The sequence below is a fragment of the Aspergillus udagawae genome (assembly GCF_001078395.1).
Source record: "Aspergillus udagawae IFM 46973 DNA, scaffold_5, whole genome shotgun sequence".
Lineage (NCBI taxonomy): Eukaryota > Fungi > Ascomycota > Eurotiomycetes > Eurotiales > Aspergillaceae > Aspergillus > Aspergillus udagawae.
The window spans coordinates 1,716,079-1,741,025 of NW_025091268.1; the positions used below are offsets into that span (position 1 = coordinate 1,716,079).

General features: G+C 49.2%; 8 protein-coding genes and 1 non-coding gene across 9 annotated transcripts; all 9 read right to left on the reverse strand.

Annotated features, from left to right (window-relative positions):
* Window positions 1-2,159: 2,159 nt before the first annotated feature.
* On the reverse strand, window positions 2,160-5,201 carry Aud_007405 (non-ribosomal peptide synthetase; the record flags this gene model as incomplete). The annotated part of the gene is made up of 1 exon (XM_043292298.1): window positions 2,160-5,201. One exon carries the CDS (start codon window positions 5,199-5,201, stop codon window positions 2,160-2,162), a length of 3,042 nt encoding a protein of 1,013 aa, XP_043148233.1.
* Window positions 5,202-8,330: 3,129 nt separating this feature from the next.
* Aud_007406 (uncharacterized protein) lies at window positions 8,331-8,717 on the reverse strand (the record flags this gene model as incomplete). The annotated part of the gene is made up of 1 exon (XM_043292299.1): window positions 8,331-8,717. The coding sequence occupies one exon, from the start codon at window positions 8,715-8,717 to the stop codon at window positions 8,331-8,333; it is 387 nt and encodes a 128-aa protein (XP_043148234.1).
* A 399-nt stretch (window positions 8,718-9,116) lies between these two features.
* Aud_007407 (putative PKS/NRPS-like protein biosynthetic cluster) lies at window positions 9,117-9,521 on the reverse strand (the record flags this gene model as incomplete). Its single annotated transcript, XM_043292300.1, has 1 exon — window positions 9,117-9,521. The coding sequence occupies one exon, from the start codon at window positions 9,519-9,521 to the stop codon at window positions 9,117-9,119; it is 405 nt and encodes a 134-aa protein (XP_043148235.1).
* Window positions 9,522-12,040: 2,519 nt separating this feature from the next.
* Window positions 12,041-13,603, reverse strand: Aud_007408 (MFS transporter; the record flags this gene model as incomplete). The annotated part of the gene is made up of 1 exon (XM_043292301.1): window positions 12,041-13,603. The coding sequence occupies one exon, from the start codon at window positions 13,601-13,603 to the stop codon at window positions 12,041-12,043; it is 1,563 nt and encodes a 520-aa protein (XP_043148236.1).
* A 367-nt stretch (window positions 13,604-13,970) lies between these two features.
* Aud_r0024 lies at window positions 13,971-14,090 on the reverse strand. The gene has a single exon (XR_006253274.1). It is a non-coding gene; the product is annotated as a 5S ribosomal RNA (ribosomal RNA).
* A 170-nt stretch (window positions 14,091-14,260) lies between these two features.
* Window positions 14,261-14,809, reverse strand: Aud_007409 (monooxygenase AgnL4; the record flags this gene model as incomplete). The annotated part of the gene is made up of 1 exon (XM_043292302.1): window positions 14,261-14,809. The coding sequence occupies one exon, from the start codon at window positions 14,807-14,809 to the stop codon at window positions 14,261-14,263; it is 549 nt and encodes a 182-aa protein (XP_043148237.1).
* Window positions 14,810-15,349: 540 nt separating this feature from the next.
* On the reverse strand, window positions 15,350-17,548 carry Aud_007410 (fungal specific transcription factor domain-containing protein; the record flags this gene model as incomplete). Its single annotated transcript, XM_043292303.1, has 5 exons — window positions 15,350-15,741; window positions 15,865-16,462; window positions 16,510-17,034; window positions 17,244-17,331; window positions 17,457-17,548. The coding sequence occupies 5 exons, from the start codon at window positions 17,546-17,548 to the stop codon at window positions 15,350-15,352; spliced, it is 1,695 nt and encodes a 564-aa protein (XP_043148238.1).
* Window positions 17,549-18,111: 563 nt separating this feature from the next.
* On the reverse strand, window positions 18,112-19,044 carry Aud_007411 (putative FacC-like extracellular signaling protein; the record flags this gene model as incomplete). The annotated part of the gene is made up of 1 exon (XM_043292304.1): window positions 18,112-19,044. One exon carries the CDS (start codon window positions 19,042-19,044, stop codon window positions 18,112-18,114), a length of 933 nt encoding a protein of 310 aa, XP_043148239.1.
* Window positions 19,045-20,230: 1,186 nt separating this feature from the next.
* Aud_007412 (uncharacterized protein) lies at window positions 20,231-24,694 on the reverse strand (the record flags this gene model as incomplete). Its single annotated transcript, XM_043292305.1, has 6 exons — window positions 20,231-21,482; window positions 21,560-22,248; window positions 22,315-22,724; window positions 22,791-22,962; window positions 23,023-23,043; window positions 23,132-24,694. The coding sequence occupies 6 exons, from the start codon at window positions 24,692-24,694 to the stop codon at window positions 20,231-20,233; spliced, it is 4,107 nt and encodes a 1,368-aa protein (XP_043148240.1).
* Window positions 24,695-24,947: the final 253 nt, after the last annotated feature.

The window sequence follows — 24,947 nt, forward strand, 5'->3', positions numbered from 1 at the left end:
TAAAATATAGATACCCCTAGTGAATACCCAAGATATTAGACTTAGTGAGCATGTACCTTTTATAAAAAGGGTACATGGTGGTTACAGTCCAAACAGTGATTACAGTGGGGGTGCGTATGGCACGGATACTATGTAGACCCCCCTTGTCGAACGTCTAGAAAGACACGGATTAGTCTGGTTATAAAGACAAGGATTAGCCTGGTTATCTAGTGATCTTCTATTTGATATCATCCCATCTTATCCTCTTACCAGTCTACGTACAGGTTCCTGTTACCAATTCTTACCTAGTCAACAGGCTTATCTACCCTGTCTCGTGGAACCTTTACATTATTCTAATCCTTCCTTTTTGACTACCTAAGCATTGGCCACGATGCCGGGCCACCTTGATTCAGTTGAGGAGATCGCCATTCCTACCGCCACGCCAGTTACACAACATGCTTCCGCTGATGCCACGCCCCCTGAGTCAAGCAATTTCCCCTCGCCCTCCAATCAACCTCAGGGATTGGGAAACTTGGAAATCCAGCGGGTTCTGCAGCGGATTACTGAAGTCGAGCCACTTCAACTAATTCAGGAAAGAAATGGGCCCAGCAGATTTGAAGAGCTTTTCCATCGAAACAGTGGCTCTTCTTCGCCTGAAGACAGCAGGAGATGGATTTAAGAACCTATCTTTACCTTCAAGTACTCACTTCAAAAGGGGGAAGAATGGCTCATAGATATGATATGTGTATTCCTGGGAGCCCCGAAGAAATACAAACCCGATAATCTTCAGATCATTGCCGCCATCTCGCATATGGACTCTACTTGCCGGCAGTGATGGTACACCAATGTCCAAGAAATGTAAACGGGGAAGCGCGGGAAAGCAGAAAATTCGTAGCAACTCTTCAAGGAATGGACCCTCAGCCTAATCGAGGATTCCGAAAATGTTGAAGCAGACATAATAGTCAAATTACGCAGAGCCCATCAACGTCCTGATGAGGACCCTCGAGAGTTCCATGTCTACCTGGACTCCCTGGAGAAACTCTTCCCGCAACAAAACAAGAAACAGAGGGCCGTATCCTTCTTCGGCAGCCTTACGCCAGAGCTACGCACTTACATCCAAGGACATCTCCCTGAACTACCTGAAACTCGCCTTGAGATGGTGTCACAAGCCTCAAAATATTATTTATTTCTTCAGAATCGACAGGAACGAAAAAGGATCCTCAAGAAAGGAAGCCTCAAGAAGACAACCCAACTAAACGTTTCGGCAACGGTTTCGACAACACCTCGAAGCCTCGACGAAACAAGCTCGACAAGGACGGCAATCCTTTGAAGATCTGGAAACTGCCCGCATTGTTGAGAGTGAAGATAACTGCAAAACGCAAGCTCCAAGCTTATTCACCGCATTTGGGTGATACCAAAAACGAATGTAAGGACATCCGCCAGTTGGGAATCAACAGTTGAATATGTATAGTCGCGATCTATGTCCGTGAGTGTACTCTCATTCTCTAGCTGCCGATTTTATACCGGCAGTGGCCGATTCGCTAAAACCAAAAACCCTTTCTTGTCCAAACGGACCAAGACTGGGGAGCAGGGTCGCGAAAAAAGTTCGTCCACAGCTTGACATTAAATTGGCTGTCCATCCATGTATCTGAAGCATAGTACCCCGACTCGGTTCTATACTTAAGCAGGTTTACTGCCCTCATAGCTCTTGATGGCTAGGGTGTCTCCATATGCTCCGTATCGGTCTATAAAGCCTCGATCGCTTATTATGGTGTATTGCCCCATAACCCATTGTGGTACACAACACTTTTATAATCTATAGTGAGCGCTTATATTGTATAGCTCACCATTGAGTGCAGAAAATCAAATGTCAGGATGGGCCACTAACCTTACGCTGTAGATTGAACTGCGAACAGCGATAGCAACCATGCTCATTGTGTCGGCAAGTCGACGGAGGAACAGGGTAAGCTGTTTGCACACTCACTTTGATGTAATCTGTAAACTGCTACAAGCAAGCAGTGCGCTGTACATATCATCAATATAATTAAGTGGACGCGACGCTTGACAGAGAATATTAGGTGGAATTTGTGCAGTGTACAGTAAAAATTCCATAGATACTGAGCCCTTGTGAATTATTCCTATCTTGGCTGCTATCTCTCATTATATCCTCCTATTGACACCTAGTTATGTATACCTGGCACCTCGTAGAATCCCTTCCGGCGCCAAAACTCGAGGAACTTGCCCAGCATTCTGGAATCAAAAGACACATATTGAATATGTGGCTTATCTTTCAGTGCGCCCACCGTATTCGAGCTGTCATAGTGCGGTGTGTTCCTGCTGGTCTCAAACCGGGAGAGACCGTTCAACACTGGTTCTTGCAACAACGGCATGACTGGCAATAAGGGATTATCCGTGTCATCGGTCATTTGAAGCATACGAACCCAGTCCCAATATGGAATATGTTTCAATGGGTATCCAACACCGCCAATAACCTCTACAGTCTTCTCGAGATTCACAGAGTCCTTGGGGTCAGGAGCAACCAGGCTGTATGATTTGCCGAGGTTTTGGTTCTTAGAGGCGATGTGCAACGTCGCGTTGACCACGTAGTCAATGGTCACATATTCCATACGCTGTTTTGGAAGAATTGGGAATGCGCCCAATCTAATACTTCCAACCATCAAGCGAGCGAAAAAGTCATCAGGGTTCCCAGCCCCTGTAGAAGAATCACCGATTATAAATCCCGGCCGATAGATGGCAGTGGGGAGTCCAGAGTCACGAGCTCGACGCACCATCCGCTCTGATACCCATTTGCTTTGGGCATATCCGATATCAAACGGTAGGCCCCGCACATGGTTCTCAAGAGGCTCATCTTCTAGACATCTGCGAGTCCCAAATACCAGGCCAGTCGGGCCCCACGCGTCAATGCTGGACATGTGATGAAATGATTTCCGCCGTCCGCTAGCAGCCAAATTTATCATATTCTTTGTTCCACGGATGTTTGATTCCCAGTGGGCCTTATAAGGCTCACAAAAGTTCACCTTGGCAGCCAGATGGAAGACAGCGCTTGCCCAGTTTGCTAACCAATCATACTGCGCTGGTGGGAGCCCGAGTAGATCGTCAGAGATGTCACCACTGAGTACCCTCAATTTATGCATATGGGGCGCCGACGCATCCCAGAGGTCATAGCGCTCCAATGTCGCCTGCACCCTGTCTCTAGCCTCCACACCATTTTTAGCGCGTGCAATGCACACAATTTCTTTGACAGTAGGCATCTGTAGAAATCGGCAGAGGAAGTTCACGCCAACAAACCCAGTAACACCTGATACAAAGACTTTTCCTTCATCACCTGCTTGCCAGTCAGGGGCAGCAAACAGACTGTCAGCAAGCTTGGAATCTTCGATCCATTTTTCTGCCTCATCTGGTGCATCTCCCCCCTCTGCATATTCGTCGAGGTATTTGACCAAATCTGCAAAACACGAATTTTCGTGAAGGGACCGCATGGAGATTGTTTTGCCTAATTGTTCTCTCAATTTCCCTATCAGGGCGGCAGACTTGAGGGAAGTTCCTCCAAGTGCAAAAAAGTCGTCATTATCGTTAAAAGTATCCTTGTGCAGTAGTGATGACCATAGTTGCTTAACAGCACTCGCAGTGTCGTTACTAGGTCCATTGGCCAAATGTCCATCCGTTGACCTCTGCTTCTCTCGTCTCTTCCAGTATTGCTGTTCCAGTGCTCTCCGGTCTACCTTATCATGTTCCGTCAAAGGGAACTCCGAACGGAAAACATAATCTTTCGGAACCATGTAAGACGGCAGTCTCTGCTGCAGGTAATCAGAGAGTTTCCGTGAAGTAATGGTATTGGCAACAGCAGGGACGATGAATGCGACGAGAAATGGCTCCTCTTCCTCATCGTCCGAGATAATCTGCCGTACAATAGCTCCTGACAACCAGCCGCTTGCCATGAGTGTTTGTTCGATCTCTCCTAATTCTACTCGGAATCCGCCTTGTTTGACTTGAAGATCCGCACGGCCAAGGAACTCGAGAACATCGGGGTTAGCGTCGCGCCACATCGCTAGATCACCGGTCCGATAGTACTTGATTCCATCAAATGTGACGAATCGCTTCTGGTTCTCTTCTGGGCGGTTGATATAGCCCAGAGTCAAGCCAGGTCCTCCAAGAAGTATCTCACCTACTTGTCCAGGCTTCAAAATCACATTCAGATTCTCGTCCACAAGACGCAACTCTGTGTTCCCAACTGGCTTGCCAATAGCGATGGAGCGGTGCTGAAATTCTTCAGCGTTGACTTCATGAACTGTAGAATAGGTCGTTGTTTCTGTCGGGCCGTACGTGTTCCACAGATGTTCTGGTGCCCCGGTTGCTTCAAAGATTTTTTGCATGGCAGCTGCACTGGGAACATCTCCTGCACTGAGCAGATGCCGAACACCGCGAAAGGCATTTGGGCAAGCATGCCCGATAATGGAGAACAGGGCTGCTGTTAAGAAAACTATCGAGACTTTCTTCTCCGTGACAAATTCTCGGAACATGAAAGGATCCGCAACCACCATACGGGGCACGGGGATCATCGCTGCGCCCGCGACAAGTGCAGAAAATACTTCAAAAATAGAAATATCAAAGCCAGGACTGTTTATGAGGGCAACACGGTCGGAATCTCTCAGAGGCGTAATAGGTGTATTAGTGACTAAATGAAGAACGGCTCTCTCAGGAATCTGAACAGCCTTTGGCTTTCCACTTGATCCAGATGTAAAGAGGATGTGGCTGCGGTATTCGTGAGGTTCGTCGTGCTGTGACACGCCATTAACTTGACCATCCTCCTGCGCATCCGACTCGTATTCAGGGCTAGAATGTCCTGAGATAGGTATCAAGGTAAATTCAGTGCCATCAGTGATGTTGTTCCTATCTGACAGGACATATTTGGCCCCAATATCGTTGAGCATATCGATTAGACGAAGCTTAGGAAGAGACAGTCCCATTGGAACGCAGGTCAGCCCGGCTCTAATGACTGCAAGCTGAGCAATGACTAGTTTCGAGTTTATTTCTTCCAAGATACAAATCGGCTCTTCAGCATTCAATCGAAGCCCTTTCAGAGCCGAAGCCAGCTTGTCAACTTCAGTCTCCAGATCTTTGTATGTCAGCCTTTGAGAATCATCTTCCACAGCAATGGAGTCAGGCTTTTGACTGGCGTGAGTGGAGAGATAATGGTCCATATTGACAAGTAAAAATTAGATAATGGCCGCAACTAATAAGGGACTAAAGCAAATGAGATATAGCACAATAAATCTTGACACAGTGGAGCCTTGTTTTCCTGAGCTGTGCGTGGTCAATGCCTTTTTGAGCGATTTGAATTGGGTCCAGGCATCCAACATTTATACTTATTACCTGCCTCATGTCACAGTATACGTCCAAGAAGGATTTCACGGTTTCTGTCGAGCAGCACTCGATGACCACTACAGTGGCATGCGGATCATATGTGGCAATTGTGCATCACGGTTACGTCTACCCAGCGAATCTTGCTGTACGTTTGAGGAAAAACTACTCCAACGGTTTTGACTTTGCAGGTTGATCGTATCATGGCAGAAATTGAGAGCTTAGCCTTTGGAAAACACGCAGCGCACAGAGATTGAATCATATCCCACGATATTCAAGGTTCCGCTGGCTGTGAAGTTGTCCACTAAGATTGAGCTTCTATGACCCCAAAGGCTAACAGGAAGTGTAATAAACATCGCTTCTAAGATGACTTCGAGTTTTGATATCCTCAAGGTCTGCGGCGAAGGGTGAAACTCTATTGCTAAGACACAAACCGTCCATCCACAGCAAATTTAGTAATTACTTCCGGCATAGCGTTGGTAGTTAGGTCTCTGTATGTGCTCCATATCAAGCTATACAACCTTAATCGCTCACTATGGGACACTGTGCCAGACCCATTTTATATATGAGATGCTCAATCACAAACGGCCAAAGAATCTACCATGTAGTGTGGTTCCACAGAAGAATGACAGGAGAACGACGTAAACTGTAGGCGGCGGGATTTGAAGCATTTTACACGCCTTCAATTCAGACCCCGGGACAATTCCACAGCAATAGAGACTTAGTTTAATCTCCGCACTTCTTACCAGTGCCAAATTCTCTCCGAGGCTACTCGACATGGTTCCATGGGTTGAGAAGGCCGTGGTAGAAAAGTGGTTCGCGGGAGAGACCCATAAGGTAACAGAAACTTGTGTGGCCGACCGTACAAACGATCTGATGTTAAAAGACAATAAACTTCTATGGGTGGGTATAAGACAAAAAGGTCTATGCCGTCATCTATCAACTGGGGAGTGATTTCCAAATGTGAAAGCTAGTAACTATCAAGAAGTTTGGATTGAGCGGCTTGCATGCATCACTGTATGATTCTAATCTGTATTAATGCAATGAGCGTTTATGACGTCTGGGAGGACATTATTAAACTATTATTGCATTTTCTCCTTTCGGCCTAGAGTGAATGAAAAGCTAATCTTGAAAATTCGTCTCCACAGCCAAATTTTTCACAAGATTATGCAGCGATCCACCCTATCTATGGTTGGTTGTCTAAACTTCGCCACACGATGCGACAAGATCTCAAGGCTTAAGTCGTTAAGCCAAACCTAGACCCTAGCGATCTTTCGAATACTGGTTGAACCGAGCACAAAGTGGTTACCTTACTCTATACCAGGTAAATTGATCGAGTGTCAAAGGGCAATGGTTGTGTCCAGGCAGCCACAGCGACGGAGAATGCCGTCTATCTCTGTCTTCTGTAATAAGGATCTTCTGGATGAAATTGACGTCATGATCAGATCTATCACCTGTGCAATCAGAGGCATAGATACGTTGCCTTTTCTCAAAAGGAAAGGAATTAACTTTGTTGCTTTGAACCGCAGCGCGAACGACGAGAGACTCATTCTGGTGATGATTCTTTGGAATACTCCTCATAATGAATCTGGGGATATTCGACCTCTTAATGCCTGTCTTTGTTTTCATCATAGCAATTCTCTATCTCCCCATCACTCTCATCACCCTTCTCAAAAATAGAAGATTCTCCGACCTGACCTCCTGGCAAACCTTCCGACACGCCTGGTTCTTCCACTTCTGGCACTTCTTCGGCTGGGCATCCAGGCCACTCTACGCCCCTGATGTGGAGAAAATCCTCTCTGCTGCCCGTGGTGTGGTCATTGATGTCGGCTCTGGCTCAGGTGATTGGCTGTACCTGCTTTCTGAAGCGCGGAATAAGAATATCGTGAAGATATATCTGGTCGAACCCAATCCAGAGTTCTATCCTGTACTACAAAGAAGGGTGACAGAATTGGGGCTCGTAAGGAAATGCCTGATTGTTAAATGGGTGGAAGATCTTGAAATGTTGGGTGTGCAACCTGGAACAGTGTATACGGTCTGCACAATAAATGTGCTATGCAGCGTTGAAGATTCCAAACCACTGATCAAGGTGTTATACCAGTAACTCAAGCCAGCTGGGCAGTGGCTGGTGTACGAACATGTCAAGGCAGAGAGGCGATCAGTGGCTGGTGTTTTGCAAGGTTAGTGAATTGAATATATTCTGCAGGATGCGTCTAATTTAATCTTTCATAGCTGTTATTGACATCATCTGGCCACTTTTTTTCGACAGATGCTCATTGACTCGAAACAGAGGATCTGCTGTTGCAAAGTGGCAAATGGAACATGACGGACCTGCGGCCTGGCGCAAATGAAAGTTCTTTCGCTCAGATGCCACACATCGTGGGAATATTAGAGAAGTAGATGTGACCTTTCAGTTTGAAGGACTGCCGAAAGATCCCAATTCCAGTAGAATACGATATACAGAGTACCCTCTTCTACACAAATATGAGCCTGGACAGTATTCATTTGTGTAAGGGCAATATTCTAATCGGGGGCACACATTTTTTCTTGACTTAGAAGCGTGACCCAAGTCTCACAATCAAGGACACTACTATATAAATCCATCCGGACTGTTCACTATCCATGTACATGCAAATTTTCCTGCTCAACCTGGCCATAACCAGTGTAAGATAACGAGTTTTCAAAAGGACCCACTGAACAGAGCCAAAGTATACAGATGACATCCAGCTACCATTCATCAATGATCTACTAGCAGGTCATTTATTCTAATCTCTGGGTAAATTAAACAAATTGAAGTATTTTTATAACAAAGTGCAACTTTGTAGTCAGGCGTATACCGCCGGATAAAGGCTTTTTTCTGTCCTAGTTCCCTGGAATGCAATAAGCTTTTACGTCCTCGTTTCCATGTCCATCGCATCAAACAGAACTATTCTCGGTTGTGCTCCCACCAGCTTAGCCATTACCTCATGTCAGAGGCTGTAGTAATGTCTCTCGACCCAAAAGTCCACATATCGTCTTAGTAACTCACTCAATGGGATATACTTGATTTCCGGCCGGTCCGCCAGTGCTTGCACGGCATTCTGAGTGTTGTACACGGGTGTCTCTGTGCTTGTCTGCATCCGTGTGAAGTCCTTAAACACCGGCTCCTGCAGCATTGGGAGCATTGGCTGCAGGGGACTTTCTGAGTGCTCTTGGATCTTGCTCACCCAGTCATGGTAGGAAATTTTTTCCATCGGAAATCCCGCTCGGATCAGCAACTGATATGTTCCTTCGATGCTGACAGATTTGGCGGGATCGGGTGAAAGCAGATGGTAGGCTCGGCCGAGATTTTCAAACTTGGACGCAATATGGAGCATGGCTGAGCACACATAATCGACTGTCACGTACTCCAACCGTTGGTGAGGAAGATGGGGATAATATCTGATTTGGATGCACGACATAATAAAGCGTGCAAAAAAAATCGTCGGGATTTCCAATGGCCCGTTCGCTGTCTCCAAGTATGAAGCCTGGCCGATAGATAACTGTGGGTAGACTACGAGCTCTTGCTCTCTGGACCATCTCATCTGCCACCCATTGACTCTGCGCGTATCCCATGTCATATGGCAATAATGCTGCATGGGGTTTGAGTGGCTCATCCTCAAGCACTTGCTTGGTTTTATTAATGAATCCAGTTACGTTCCATGCATCAATAGAGGAGAGATAATGGAGCGGTTTCAGTCGGCCGTTGCCAGCGAGCTTAATAACGTTCCGTGTACCTAGGACATTAGATTCGAAGTGAGCCTCGTAGGGCTCGCACCAATTGACCCTTGCTCCCACATGGAAGATAGCACTGGCCCATTTGGGAGCCATCTGTATTGATCTTCCGCCATACCCAGAGCGTCATCCGCCAGGTCTCCCTCAATGACGATGATTTTCTGTGCCCTCTCGAGGCTGCCATCCCATAACCGGTACTTCTCCAGGGCCTGCTGAATGCGGTTCGCCGGTGTTTGTTCGCCCCGGCCTCGAGCTAAGCAGGCTACTTTCTTGACAGTCGGCATGGATAAAAGCCGGGCCAGCATATAGGCTCCAGCGAACCCAGTTGCTCCAGTAAGGAAAACTTTGCCTTCCTGGGCATTTTGCCACTCTGGGAGTGTCAATACATCATCTACAAGGACGGGCATCCATTTCCCAGCGTGCGGTATTCGAAGCACAGCTCCTCTTATCTATAGTGCTTTAAATAAGCCCTTCCAGTCTCTTCACCGTAGGATGTACATGTACATCCTGTAATGTTACCCTCTTTCCGTAATGGTGCATAATCTGCGCAGCATTGGCCGATAGACAGAGAAGTTTCGGCTTAGATCTTCAACCGTATACACATTATATATTAACTTGTAACCTGACTCGCGATCCGGTAGTCCTTTGGTGGCTCGATTGGCTCGCCAGCTTTCTCATGGGTTTCTTACTCTTCAAGTTCTCTCACAGCTAAAGACCGGGTCTTCAAAATAGTCAGTTCACTCCTTATCTCGGTATGTACCAGGGTATGTAGTAAATGCGGTGCGTCAAATCACCCGTAAAGCAGCAGGCCTTCAAGGGCGCATATAACTTCTGACCACGTTGATAATACTCGCTTAAGTACGGCTGAGCGGACGGGAGGCCCTGTTCTCCACACCCTGTGGTCGTATGTACTGGAAGGAGGATTGGAAGAAATCATATACTCTGAACGTTCCTGAATAAGAGGTATCGAGCGCTGCTTTAGCGTGAGGGTGAGTAGGTTGAGTGCGCAATAGACGGGGTGAGAAGATGGGTGAGAGCGGGTGATTCTCACCCTCCGTCGAGCGACCACCGCACTGACCCTCTCTTACCTGCGCTCAGATGCAGCGTTATTGGTTAACCCCGATCTGGATAAAACAGTAGTCTCTTGGCACTTGTGTATCCCATTGAATCCTAACCCAGGATTGGCCAAATCAACGACAGGGTTGACTTCAACATCGCCTTGGGCTAAAGTAGTTTGCTTAGTGTCCAGGCCACTAACATGATCTGGACATCAATCAACATCCTGTCAGAAAACTTCACTTGGGCTCTACGAATCCCTCCTCCACCAGTTACTCAAGGGTGTGCCGGATGCGCTCATCGACCTGATCAACCATTTTGAAGAACGGCGAAAGACAATCGGTGAGCCTGGAGACAAGTGGAAGTGGGAGCTACAACTACAACCTTTTTTTTTTTTTTTTTTTTTTTTTTTCAAATCATCGCTAGCGAGAATCCTGAAAAGGTTTTCAGGCATACTCTGCATTGACGCGCTTGATGAATGCGGCGAAGACCCAGCCGTTAAATTGATAAAAAAACCTCAAACGTCCACGTTGAAGTCTCCCATCGACGGATTCTCGGCTCGGTATCTGCTTTCTTTGTCGTCACTACCCTACTCTAGATCTGTAAGGAGGAATAACTAATAACTATAGTGCTAGACAGAGAAAATAATGCGGATATTGCCGCTTTCCGTTCGAGCCAGCTTTTCCACAAGTGATGTAGACGCTCGAATGCAGGAAGAAATTATAAACCCGCGCCCAAGGTGCCTTCATGCGGGCACACTTGGTTGTGGAACGCGTGCTGCAGATAGAGCGCGAGGCCGAACTGAAAGGCACGATCAAGGCAGAAATTAAATGGGCCCCCTTAAGGTTTACATGAACTATATTTTCAGCTTATTTAGGGTATAAAGGATTGCCCGGACGCCCTGGAGCTAGTGCAGTGGATCTGCTCCTCTAGGAGACCTTTGACGACGGTCGAACTGCAAAATGGTTTATAGCAGTTAATTAATCCTGATTGCGAAAATAAGTCTCTCTACGAATTTTACCAGTCGGATGACTTTATTGCTGACAAAGATATCGATAGAAGAATCAAGACCCTAAGCTAGGGACTCGCAAAGTCGTGCAAACCACAAATGCTCGCGTCGTTCAGTTTATTCGCCAGTTAGTTAGTCAACGACTTCTTTATCGAGCAGGGGTTGTTGATTCTGGATCCGACTAGAGTAACTGACTTGGTAGGCCCTGCTTCCTATTGTCACCTATCCCGTTCCTGCATCCGTTATTTCAGGATAGCTGTAGTCTCCCAGTCTAGACCTCTCGGTTGGAAGGACAAATCTAGGCTTCCCTTGCAACACTATACCATAACATTCTGGGTATCTCACGCGAAGCTAGGCGACCCAGCGGAAACATCTCTAAATGACCTCCTAGATCGTCTTGGATGGCTAGTAGAGCCACTGACTGCAGCACATGAATAATCAAAAGGACATGCGCTTGAAGTATGCATCATTCTATTCCCTTCAATATTGGAAAAGCAAACAAACAAAACATCATGATTTCGAATTTTGGTGTGTTGATGACAGAGGCAAGGGACTTATCTGGGTGTCTCTCTGCCTATCTACGAGATGGCAACCGATGAACTTTTGCTATCATGAAGGAGATCGGAAATCTTCCTCCAGTCCCAGAATGCAAGACGCACACCACATGTCTCTCGGCTCAGTGTGCGAAAATAATCCTTTATTTTCCAAATATTTCATGGTATTTTGTGCGTTCAAGCCATCGAGGGATAAGAAAGGCCCCCGCCCCCATTTAGGGAGTAGATTCCATGTTCAACGCTTACCTTCGTAGCATCACATTCTTTCATCTGTACTCCATGTGTCAAATCCCCACATTATCTTTCATTAATCGCCTTGCGTTTTGTGGGCCTCAGGCTCTGGAAGATACTTCGCTGACATGAACAAGGTGGCACTAAGGGCAAACATCAAAATCCAGATTGCGTAGCCTCCAGTCAGCTGTGTCCTCGTACCCAATGCAAAGAGACTGGTAAACAATGCCGGGCAGAAAGCTCTCAGTCCACTGGAACCAGTCAAGGCGATGGCATTGAGAGTGCCCAGGTACATGGGCGAGGGTGCGATATCATTGACGGCAAGCTGAATTGCTGTGAAACTCATCGCAACACCACTTCCAAGGGCCAGTGCCACCGGCATGAACACCCAAAAAACCCTAAGCGAACCCTCAGTATCCATGCGCAGTAGCACGTTTCCGAGAGGAAAGCACAGGAAAAACCAAGGGTAGGCAAGTGCACAGAGTCGGATCACTCTGTTCGATCCGACTTTGCGATGTAGTGGAGGGAATACCAGTAGCAGCCATGCAGCCTGAGCTGCGCCATTCAGTCCCATCATCAGGGAAATTTGAAAGGGGGTGAAATTGAAGCCTCCGAGGCGCACAGGAGTATACCAAAAGACGGGAATAATCGCAGTATACGCGAATGCAAGGATCGTGATATGTGCGAAGACGAAGAGTACCCTGCTTACACCGGGTGCTTTGAGAAGCTGCGTGGTTGAGAGGTCGCGTTGGACTGGCGCATCTAACCGATCTTCGCTGTCACGGTCCATATAAGGCGCTTCTTTCTTCAAAGTCTCTTCAATAAACAAGAGACTAGACACAGCAGCGGTCGCCCCGATGAGGGCTATTATTAGACTTGAAAGGGCGTAAGGGTACTTTTTCAAGAACTCGATAGACCCGAAAGCGCCCGGGTACTGGCGTGTGGGGTTAGCAAGGGCGCCACCGATCAGAGGACCCAGGAAAATGCCTAGGTTTCCAGTGAAAGCAAACCAGCTAAATGCACGAGCCTGGGTCTTGGGTGTGCTGTGTTCGGCTATCATGGTGCGGATGGTGACGATAGTCCCCGCAAAAATGCCGGCAATGCATCTAAATAGTATCATCTGCGGGATGCTCTTCGCCAGTCCAAAAAGAGCAGTCGCAAATGTCACGCCGAACAAGGAAGACACCAGAACAGGCTTTCGTCCGATGAGATCGGCTGCTCGGCCCCAGAAGATCATGACGATGGCCTGTGTAAGAGAGAACATCGACTCGATCAGTCCGCAGTAGAAGCCAATGTCCGAGTCTGGAACGTTTCCATTTTCTTGCACCATCTGGCTAATGTAGGGGAAAATGGAGAAGAAGGCCAATGGCTCAACCACTCGTACATAGCATAGCAGTAGAATTTGGCGCGTGGGAAGAGGTTTTTCCTCAACCTCGTTGGAAGTGTCACAATTCGGCGACGGCGAGCCATATGTTGAGCCTGCGCCATGCGCATCGCCATAATCAGGTCTGTCAGGCCTCAGCAAAGACGTCGATTCGGTGACGAGTGATGCTGATCGGGAGGTAACATCGCGGTGGGAAGGCTGGCTTTCTGTCCCCGATGCTGTGTTGGCCATGTGATATCCGGACTGAGCAGACATCCTAGCCAAGTCGATCAAGAAGAGGCGTAGACTTGTCGCTCGCTTCCTAAGTCGGGACTCAGGACAGTAAATATAAGTCAAGGTAAGGAGCTGACTCATGTCCCCGCAAAGCCGTGCAGGCGGTCAGAGGGGACAAAATAATCTTATATAATAACTACAGTAAGTTTCCCTATGTATAGAGAAATAAATAAAGTACGAGGAAGGGTACTTCTATATATCTACTTAACCTAAGATCAGGCTATATTAGCCATTTGTTTGGCCTCTGTTACCTAATGTCATATATATTTACATGGTAGCTGACATCACTGGTCAGTAGACGCTAGAAGTAGAAGACATCAATAAATGAAAAAGAGTATGTGAACCTAAAAACATACAACAGCCGGGATTCGCTGGTGGTCACCCACCCAACTACTAACCGGCCGGCGTGTGGCTTAAGTACGGCTGAGCGGACGGGAAGCCCTGTTTTCCACACCCTATGGTCGTATGTGCTAGTTCAGCAGTAAGAGAGATAGAAGAGCGATATATTGGGTGAAATGTGCACTCATAGTTCAAGCATGCGGCAAGTTGACCACCTACGGCCAAGATACGCAAGTCACGGCCCATGAGGTTTTCGCCGAAGAAGAGGATGGAATTGTGAAGATACTTGTTGCGTTCACTTCATGTCCACGACGTTCTGAAGCTTTTAGTAACCAAACAAATAATATTAGCTTTTGTATGGCTGAATTCTTGGTAGGCCTCCGTCCTGCGCAGGTCCTCGTAGACATGCGAGGCCGCAGTGCGGAGGATTGGTCTGAACCACCACGGCAGGGTTAGGCTAAGATGGTCGTCGATCGTGCCGCACGAAAGGAAGAGAATTCTTGGCAGCGGATCTGTCAGCTGCGAGGCAATCTTGAGTTTCTCCAGTGCGACGATTATGCTCTTTGCCGTGTCCAGGCCGACATGGCAGCCGGGGATGTTATCATTGGTGGTCACCACGTGGAAGATGGCTGGAGTGTTGCAGATGCATACCGACAGGAGATCGATATCATAGATGCTCCCTTCAAATACGCGTACGCGTTTGTTGTTGGCTATCTCGGGGACCTTTTGGATGAGCTTGGTCTTGTTGCGGCAGTATGCGTTGATCTTGTCGTCTCTCTTACGCAGCAGATTATCGATGAGCGCGGTGCCGCAGTTCCCAGTGGCGTCAAGGACAGCATATGTGACCATAGCGGTGGACAATGCTATGCAATGTAATTCATGGTGTTCCCTACACTTCTTGGGTTCTTCGTGTCATTTTGTATTATTCCTAACCGTCCGGATGCGGTCATTCGGGTTTCGGACATGGATGTCGGGACGTAGTTTAAAAAAGCGGCGTAGAAGGAAGGGCATTCGGCTTTCGCTTCCCCGACTATGGTATCCTGGAATACTGGTAACAGGGACAAGTTGCTCCTCGGGCAGTAGAATGTCCGACTGATCTGCCAGTCATGGGTGGCTCGCGTATTACGGTGTCCGTCCGCGGGGATCAGTGGATCAGTGGGGGCAACTCCTCGCGCCTTGATTGGGCCACCCTTTCCAGACATGATTTAAGATTCCGGAGTTGGCGGCGCCACCCGCCCACCCGTACTATGCTTAAAGCCAAAGCCAAGTTGCTGGTGCACCCTGCAGCGCATTCCATGCCATCATGTTTAAAAGAAACTGATTCGCACCGACGTCTACTGGAGTCGGTCCAGGCGATTGAGGGTGGCTCAAGGGCTCAATCCCGGTGGATCACTGCCCTCTAGTGCCGTAGGCCATACAAGGGGCAATAAAGTCCATCTGCGTGGGCATTGTCGACACATCGTCCAAGCTGGCATCCAAGCATCCGCCATGCTGGTTTGTGTTACCATCAGATGAGAAATCGGCCGTCACTTGGATCGCTTTATTTCGGATATTGGACACGATACGTGGTAGCACCAGTGGCCTGTCTCGTCGTCTGGCTTGATTCTCTCGCGCCTCCCAGACCTGGAAGACAATTCTAGAGAAAATAGTAAAAAAGGGCCTATCGGTTTGCTTCGCACCCTGGATGCGAACCTCATAATTCTTGCTCATGACCTCCCAGGCCTGGTCTGCGTCGGCCCCAACAGGCCGCTCCTTCAAATCATGCAGGAAGTGAATGTAAGCTGTGAAAGGAAAGTGGACGTGAAGAAATCAAAGGTAGCCTTTGGTGAGTGGCGACGTCATGGGATTCGTATCGCACTCGAGCATGGACAGCGCATGGGATATGGCGACGTTGCGTTGCGCACCCGTCTGTTGCACGGAAGCCATTGAATGTCTCCAGTGCTGCAGGAATCGATATTTTGCCAGGTGGCCCCGCGTTGTACAGATGGTCATAGAGTGAAGTGGGCTCTCTGAGGTGCAGAATGCAAGATACATTTCCTCCAACGTCTTCTCCAATGCAATCAGCCTGTCGGCCTCCTCGGCGATGCTGTGCTGACCAGCAATCTTTTTCAATGACGGATTGGTGAAGTCGAGGTGAAAGGCACTGTGGCGGACGAAGTCGGCCAGCTCGCTGAGTATAACGGCAAAAAGCATCTCAGTGGGTCTGTTGTTCGTTGCTGGCGCGGTCTTCATCTCTGGCTGAAGCTCAAAGTCATTCAAGTTTAATGGAATGCTGCAGTCCCAGGTAGGGCCCAGTGCCGCAGTCTTGTTATCGAACATCTCGCAAATGCGGTTGTCAAAGATGATAAGAGACCACCACAATCGCCGACGCATTTGCGCCTCTAGAGCCGGGCATTCACCATACATAGTCTCGTCGTGAATACCCATTCTTTGAGCGATCCGTATGGCAACGCTGAGCAATGAGGACAGAGACGCGGGGTCCGTGTCGGCCCGGATAGATACCTAGAGCAATTAGAATATAAGGGTACAATAAAATCGGACAGGCTTACTAGATAGAGATACAACGCGGTCAAGCAGTCACGGTTACTGGATTGCAAAAAATCGCGGTTCTGCAGAGCTTGTCGGCATGCGAACTGATAGCCTGTGAGCAGATCCTTCTTTGGGACACCAAATACGGCAGTGCACTCATTGTCGGCGAGGCTTAGGATTGAGACACGGTAGATACTGAATATCAATGCCTCCAGTGTGGGACTAAGACTGGAAATGTTGCTAGCAGCGTCGATGATGTGTGTCTGGAGGGTTGGTGCGTGCGTGACTTTGAGAAGAGGATTGACATTGTCCAAATAAATCCGCCAGAGTTTGAAGATTTGTACCTGGCTTGGGTGTGATGCAGAGAGATCAACGTTCCCTATAGTCAAACCTAATAGAAGGTGGTTGTTGCCTTGGCCTTGGAATATGTGATTCCATGCCTTCTTGATCACCCCTTGACGTAGGTCATCATTGTCGTGCATGGAGCGGGCATCATTTTCATCATCTCTAGTATCGTTTTCCTCAACCGCCTTGGAGCCTATGGTCTTTTCCGATCATTAGTGAGACTCAAGCCTTAGTGGCAGGGTTACAATGCCTTTTGCCTCATGCCATGGCAGATATTTTTGCAATGATGGTTAGTTATGCAGAGAATGTGCCCTTTCGGAAAGCAAGGCCTTTGCCCGTACACAGATGTAGATTTGACTGCTGTCCTTTCTCTCGACCGGGGCCCATCCGTCTTGGGGATGGTTGCTACTGACTGGGCAGCGTCCTCACTGGGAGACCTGTGCTCTGCAGGTGGTGTGTGGAGAGGATCGAACTTGATGTTGTGCAGGCGAAGCAAGCTTTCAAGGGTCGTAAGTGCTTCAGTAGCTCTCTCTCAGGAAACCTACGGCGCCGCAGCTGTGGTGTTTGCACACTCTGTGCTCCAGCCCGGACACAGTTGGCGCAAGGGAATGTCCGGTCACACTTAATCTTGTGATGTTGACACAGCACGCATGCCAGAACGTGCTGTGACTCGGCAGCGTCTGTCTGTCCACGGGTGGAAACCGGCGTCGACATGGCAAAGACACAGTGTTGGAGCCCGACAATGTCGGAAAAACGACGGCCAGCGGAGGCAGAGGGAATGAGAAACATATATGGCACCGGGGGAACTCAATCGGTAGGTGGGGAAAGGGTTATAAGGCCCGATACGACGCCACCTACCCAAGTTCTCGCACTTCCTAAGTCCCGAGCACAGCTGATAATTGAGGCGATAACTCTGGCCAGCCCAGGCCCATCCGACGTTAGAGGACGATTTTGCGCTACAATATGTCGGCAGAAGTCTGTGGACTTTACCGGTGTCCAAGGAAGCCAACGTAGTTACGGAACTCCTGTTTTGGAGCGAAAAATATCTCATACCAATGTCGAGTAGATCAGCCCAGAGCAAATCTATACCCTCATTTTGGTTGCTTTATCCTACTGTACTGGTAGATATGCACTTCCATTATCCGTGCCTCAGAAAATTCATGAAGAGTCCCATGGGTTCTTGGGGCCGAGCAGGCTGTTCCCGGTAGGTTTGTTTCGGTCCCAGACATGATATATACACCTTTGCTCCCTCACGCTCCTCACAACATCAACAACCCTTATATCAACGCGTTCTTATAAAACAGATTACTCCTCCGGTCTCCTGCAACCCCCGATGCAAACCCCAAGAAAAGCCTCACCTCCCCATCGGCTGTCTTATAAATCGCCATCCCCTCCGGCTCACGAAACTTTAACGTCGACCCAGCCTTCGTCATGACAGGCCCCTGCACAAGCTTCCCATTTTCCAAATCCAGAGCCATAACCTGAGAATTCAACTTACCGCCGCTAGCGTCATAGGATTCCCCAGTCAGGAAATAGACATACCGCCCGTAAGCTGTATACCCCTGAAACACATTAACCATTGCCCCAAGCCCGCTAACGAGATCCGGAATCTTCCAGTTCGCCAGCGGATTCGAAAAATTGCCTGCGCTTGCCTCGGCAAGGTCAAATGCGGCGATATTCTGCACGGTTCCAGTCTGGTATCGCATGATTAATCGCTTATAAACGGGATCAATTGTTGCAGTCCCCCTATCGAACTCCGGAAACGGCACAATCCGCTTCCGCTTATCCGTGGCGCTATTCAACGTCTTCCCATTCTGAAACTTGAACTTCCACAGTGCGCTCCCGTACCCGCTTGCTGCGGCGTCGGTTTCACTCCAGATGTACGTATCGCTTCCGACTGGTTCCGCGGCGATATTCACACCGTGACCGCAGCCGATCAGGTTCATCGAGCCGAGGACTTTTCCCGAGAAGTCGAGTTGGCTGATTGTTAAGTCTCCCGAGTCGAGGGCGGAGCCATCGCGACGGTTTACGATGAAGAGGCGGCGGTTGACGTTGTCAAAGGTGAATGATTGTTGGACGGTTATGGCGGCGGTTTTCTTGTCCCGCCAGAGGTCATACGAGGGTTTTGTGAGATCGAATCGGGGGGAGTTGGGGATTTTGGCAATCACGCCTGTTAGGGCTGTGAGGAGAACAAAGAAGGTGGCTCGCATGGCGACTGGAGGATTGGATGGATTTTGGTCGGGGGCGGGTGGTGAAGGGAAGGTGAGGGAGTATGCAAAAGAGCTTCAAAGTTGGAGAGTTGCGATGTTAAATAGACCTCTTGGAGACGCATCTCCTTCTCAGCTAGAGGGTGGTCTGACGGCATATAGGTACCTGAGCAAATGGCGATACGAGAAACACGAAGATCGGCGAAACATATATAGAGACTCTGACCGCGGAATCTTGGATATGTTGCCTCGATCCGCCAATGGGGAGACACGTCGCCGAATCAATCCAGAAGGAGTTAAGCACTCTTGGCCGCCAAGTGCATATTAGCTCCCATTTCACTGTTTGTGAGGTTCAAGCGTAGAGCGATGTGACCTCAGGCCGGGTGGTGATATTGCCATAGAACACGAAGCTCGTATCCCTCTCCATTAAGTTACCTGTCCCTTGCAGCTTCAGGTGCCGTTTCTTGCTCCTGTGGAAAATTTGAGAAAATGGAGCGTTTATTATTGATCGATTACAGGGAGCAAGCTCATCAAAATGGGAGATACATCCTCAGCTCGAGCATCATTAACTCTAACAGATCGATTTTCACTCAAGGGGCCACAACAACACCCAAACCACCCTCCATCCCACCACATACCAGAGTGCTAAATCGTATACTCATCCTCCATCATCGCCTTCTAAGTATAAAGCGCCGTCGAGGCGACATTAGCCAACGCAAAGCAAGACCCCATCATTATTGTGGTGCGTGACTGCTTACCGTTTTTGGATCTGGCTTCACGTCCAAGGTTCCGAAGTTGAATCGGGTAACCTACTAGAAGATTTGTGATATTTATTGCTTTCACAGGAAGTTTATCTTGAGACTCGAGTGTATATTTAAAATACGAGGACACGGGCTAAAGAGCTCGTTTAATTCTATTTTCGGAATGGTTGATCATGGCCAATACGAGACACGCTAGTCGGCACCAGTCTTGGTAGCAATCGTAGGCTTGGGTATTCGGGTAAATTGTGAATTGTGTCCGAAGTTTGTTATATCAATTGATCGTTGAATAACTAAGATTATATAGTTGTGGCGTCCTCATCAGACCACATTTGTATTACTGGCCAGGTGAGTCCTGACGGAGGGTTTATTTTCCCTCATTTCTTCTGTATAGTGGCGTGGCTGGGCCGGTCGATAGACAAGGTTCAACCTCAGATACGACAAGTGACGCCACGCACAGTCTCAATCAGGTCCAAATCCACCTTCATTGGCCCCAGATTGTTAATGTCGCTGGCCTTCATGGACCGTCTCGCATTGGCAGCGTTCTTAAACCCGGCTCGCCCAACTCCGGCCCCGGCCAAGTAGCTAAAGACACTCATAAAGGCATTTTCAGGGCGCTCGATAATGTCATGCACCAGCAGGCCCGTCTCGCCAGCTGCGCCTGCCAGGCGCAACATGGAGCGAACCGCCGTCAGACCAGTGGCGCCGGCGGCCTCTCCCACGAAGGGAATGAAGAAGAGCAAGCCTGTGAGAAAGTTGACAATGAACTCCTCGCGCTCTTTCTTACTGATATCCTTGGCAGACTTGACAATCTTGTCCATACTCTCGACGGCAGTTTGTATCGTCAACGCGGGTAGGGATCCGGCGTCGACCAGGTCGGACCACTGCATGAGCTCGTCGTAATCGGCATTGTCCCTGACGATCTTGAGACGGTAAAGGAGGTCCTCGGTCTTGCCGTACGAGTCGCCGATAAGGTCCTTGGGGTTGTAGACCTTGACTGTGTCTTTCATGGGATAGTTGTAAAACCCACTGATCTGCTTGTCGATGCAGTCCTTGACATCCTCGCCAGCGTACTGACAGCCATTGCCGGCCCTGACATACCTTCTGCCAAACTTGACCCACGACTCCTCGATGCCGTATTCGGCACCAATGTCCTTCCAGAAGCCCTCGGAGTCTTGCAGCGTGTATGTGGCGTTGGGAAAATGATCACCTACTGCAATGATGCCGCTGGAACCGCTCTTGAGAGTTGTCGGGCAAGTGATATCGACTGTAACCCTACCATTACAATCCTTGGACTTGTCACAATCCAGCATACATTGGGGAATGTTGCATTTGGAGCAGCACATGACGTCCTTGGTCTCCGTGCACTTGAAGTACTTGTCCGCCTTGCCGCTGCCCATGAAGGCGTCGATTTGGTCCTGGACTTGGTCGTCGACGTAGCCTGCATAGATTTTAAACTTTTCATCGTAGCCATTGTTGACCAGGTTCTTGTACTTCTCCAAGGCTGCTTCCATGACGGCGACCTCAACATTGAAAATGTATTGCTCCATGCAGTGAGAAGGGATCGAATCCTTGTGGTCGTCCAGCTCCTTGAAGGTAGTGTACTTGGTTACACACTCTGGGTACATGCTGGTGTCGATGTAGGGTTCGTAATCGTCAGGGTAGTCATCACCGCCGCTGCCACTGCGGAGAGTTAGTACCATGAACATATCATTGCAGGAGGCGTGCAAGGTCCATGGGGCTCAGCTCAGAGCACTTACTCTTTAAACTCCTGCAGGTCAACGGCCCAGTCTGTGGTTCCAGCAAAGTTGTATGAATCATAGAACTTCGCACGAGCAGCCTTCATGTCATCATCCATATACGCCACCCACTCGGTGTCGTTGTAGACCAGGAAGTTGGAGCCGACATCTGTCCACTGCTTGGTGACTTTGCCGCTGTTGATGATCTCATCAATCTCCGCGTTGGAGATGTAGCCGCCCGTGTCTGTGCAGCGTCCTTTTGCAGCATTGGATATGCGTGACGTACCGGTGAATTTGCACATTGGCCCAGTGCAACCGGCCTCGGCCATCTTGAACGACCGGCCGTAGCTGGCCACACCGACAACCACCTTTCTAGAGGGCACGCCAGCCTTGGTGATCATCGACAGGGCATCTTTGGTCTCTGTCTCGTTCACATGGGACCTTAAACAGTTGCCGCTGGGACAGCCGGACGAAGTCCACTTGTTGTCGTAGTCCCACTGGCCGTGGAGATCGTAGGTCATGTAGATGATATAATCGAGATGGATGCCCATTTGCTCCATAGGGAAAGATTTCAGATAATGATAGGAAGCCGGGGCTGCGAAGGAGACTGTTTTGAAACCGCCCAATGCCTTTTTGACGTTGGAGAGCATGTGGTAGTAGTCCATACCCGCCTCCGGGTCACCCGCGGGGATGTCGGGAATGTCAGGAGCCTGGATTTATTACATTAACACAAGTCCGTAGTGTAAAAGTAAAATGTGTAAACGTGTGCTACTTACTCCAGGATACTCCCAGTCGAGGTCGATACCGTCGAGGTTGTGCTCATTGACAAAGGCAATGAGATTCCTCTGGAAGATATCCCGGTTGGCAGGCTTGACAGCTTCACGAAGGATGTTGAAAGTGCCAGGCATAGTACTAAAGTCCCAGCCGCCGAAAGAAATAATCTTCTTGACCCCGGACATACCTTTGAAGAGGTCAAACTGCTCCTTAACCGCGCTTATATCGACGTTGAAGTCCTTTGTCACATCGGCGAAAGCGAAGTGGATATGCGTATACTTATCCGTGTCGATCTGGCCGACATCCATGGTCAAGCACTTGCGCTTATAGTTCCAGGCTTCAAAGTATGCTACCTGGATCTTCCGGAGGGGCGCCGGGCCCTTGACAATGTCTCTTCCGCAGTTACTTACGCCTAAATTTCGCGATCAGCCGTGTTTCTCCAGAGTTTCAGTAGATGTTGCTGGATAGAAGTACTTACAGCCATTTTTGCCGGGCGCAGAAGTGCCAGGAGCGCCAGTCTCTGATTTGGACACAGTACAAAAATCATCTGTCGTGCCGCATTGACCCCACACGTTGCAGCAAACCTTCAGGGGGCACGGGTTGAGCTTGGACAGGTCGGTGCCTTTGGCTGGCTCTTTGGTGCCGGGAACCTTTGAATCATATTAGTCCGAACAATTTCAGGCTTGGTGCAGCAGTCTGGAAGTCCTTACAGTCGGCCCACAGATAGCGTTCTAAAGAGCAACATCAGCGTATATTCTGCAAAGGTCACTTGTATCGGGTTCGAAGTGTACATATGCACATATATATTCATATACTTACCAGAACAGGGGCAGGCATAGGCGGTGTTCCTGAGCTCACACACAGCTTGAAGTTGACTGCGAGCTTGCAGCCGTTCCAGCCCCACGTCTTTTTGTTGAAATCTTCGATGTCTGCAACAGTTATGCCATTCGCTGCGGCAATGCCGTAGCAGTCGTCGTCTGCCTTGGTCGTGTACGTGGAGCAGGATCCGTCGGGATTGGGCTTGGGCCTGAAATCGGGCAGCTTGCCACGCGTGCAGCACACATGCTGTCCAGCCTTCAGGTTCGAGCACAGATTGGCCCCCGTGTTCACCTTGTAAAAGTCTTGCAGGCTTAGACCGCATTTGGACGCCAGGGAGTCGCAGATGTCGCCGCCTATCACCTGTCTTGTCTTGCAGGTGCCGTCCGAGTTTCCAGGAGGGACAGTGTCAGGCAAGGTGCCGGAAGAGCAGCAGACCTTCTCGCCGGCAACAAGAGTGTTGCAAAAGTTTGGACGGGGATTGTACTCTTTTAATTTGGCGTCGGTGATCTTGCACCGGTCGGCCAAAGCCCAGCAGCCATCGCCAGGATTGACCACGGTTGTCTGGCATTCCGCCCGGGCAACAATCCGGGATCGTGACCCCAGGTGGGCAGCCGCGGTTGATAACGTCATATTCCCAGTGGCATCTGAGTTTGACTTGACACGGGCAGGGACGCGCAGAGTTACAGTCATCCAGTCCTCATCACCGTCCGCCGCAGAGATGCATCGTCCGTCTACCCAGGTCTTGACGGCTTCCTGGACGACGGGCAGATGCTTTGCACTGCTTATAATGATACCGATGCCGTAGTCTGCGCCGCGGCCGTCGGCTTGACACAGCTGGACGACAGTCGTTTTTGAGACCGAGTTTTTCTCGGCATAGTCGAGCAAATTGTTGAGAACGTTCGTGGTCACGCCATGCTGGTGGACCTCCGCACCGGCAAACACTCCAACGACGGCGGATTGAGAGTACCCAAAAGCCAAGGTGTTCTCCACGCAGGAAGGCTTTTGTGATCTGAAATAATTGACAATCTGGCGGCCAGCAGCCAACACATCCTGAATGGCAAAGCCATCATCATTCCCAGAGGTAGAATGGGACATTCTGATGGAAGCTTCGACGAGGGCATGATTGGGAGTGGGGCAAAGAGCTGCCCTTTCATCATGTGGCTCATAGGCCGCCTGCATCGTCGAGCTATAGTCGGCTGTGCATGCTCTGATGCCCATTTTGGGCCCATGACTGCTGGCACCATCAACTTCGTTTTGGACGACAAAGTTGAGTAGCATGGTCTCGTTGCACGCAGCGAGCCTTGACCCATCGGGAAACAAGAACCATCCGGCCCCAGAGCTGCTATTACCGGTTTCGTGACAGGACAGAGGGCATGCCGTGAGCGCGCTGGGGGGCGCCCGCTTGTTGGCTGCAAGCCATTCGTCAAGACCTTGGTCATCTCTAGCGTCTATTGCTTCTGATGTGCGTGCTCGGTGGGAGACGTGAAGGTGAAGATGGGAGCCAGAATGGGCAGAAAAGGCCCCTGCCACCAAGGTAGTGAAGAAGACCAGTGATGGCTTCATGGTGAAGGAGGGCTGCGGAAAGAAAGGCACTCGGAAGAGATGAGAAGCCCTTGACAATAATCTGGGAGGAAGCTGACGACTACATCGATACTTTGAATGATTTTATCATGCATCAGGAGTGAGCCTAGGGTGTTCCTGGATGTAACATTGGAATCTCCTTGATTTCAACCCTGAGATCCACTCCATAACCCCTGTGAGGGAATTGTTTTCTAGCGCCAACTAGAGGTGAACTATAGCTCTCGGCCGTTCAGAG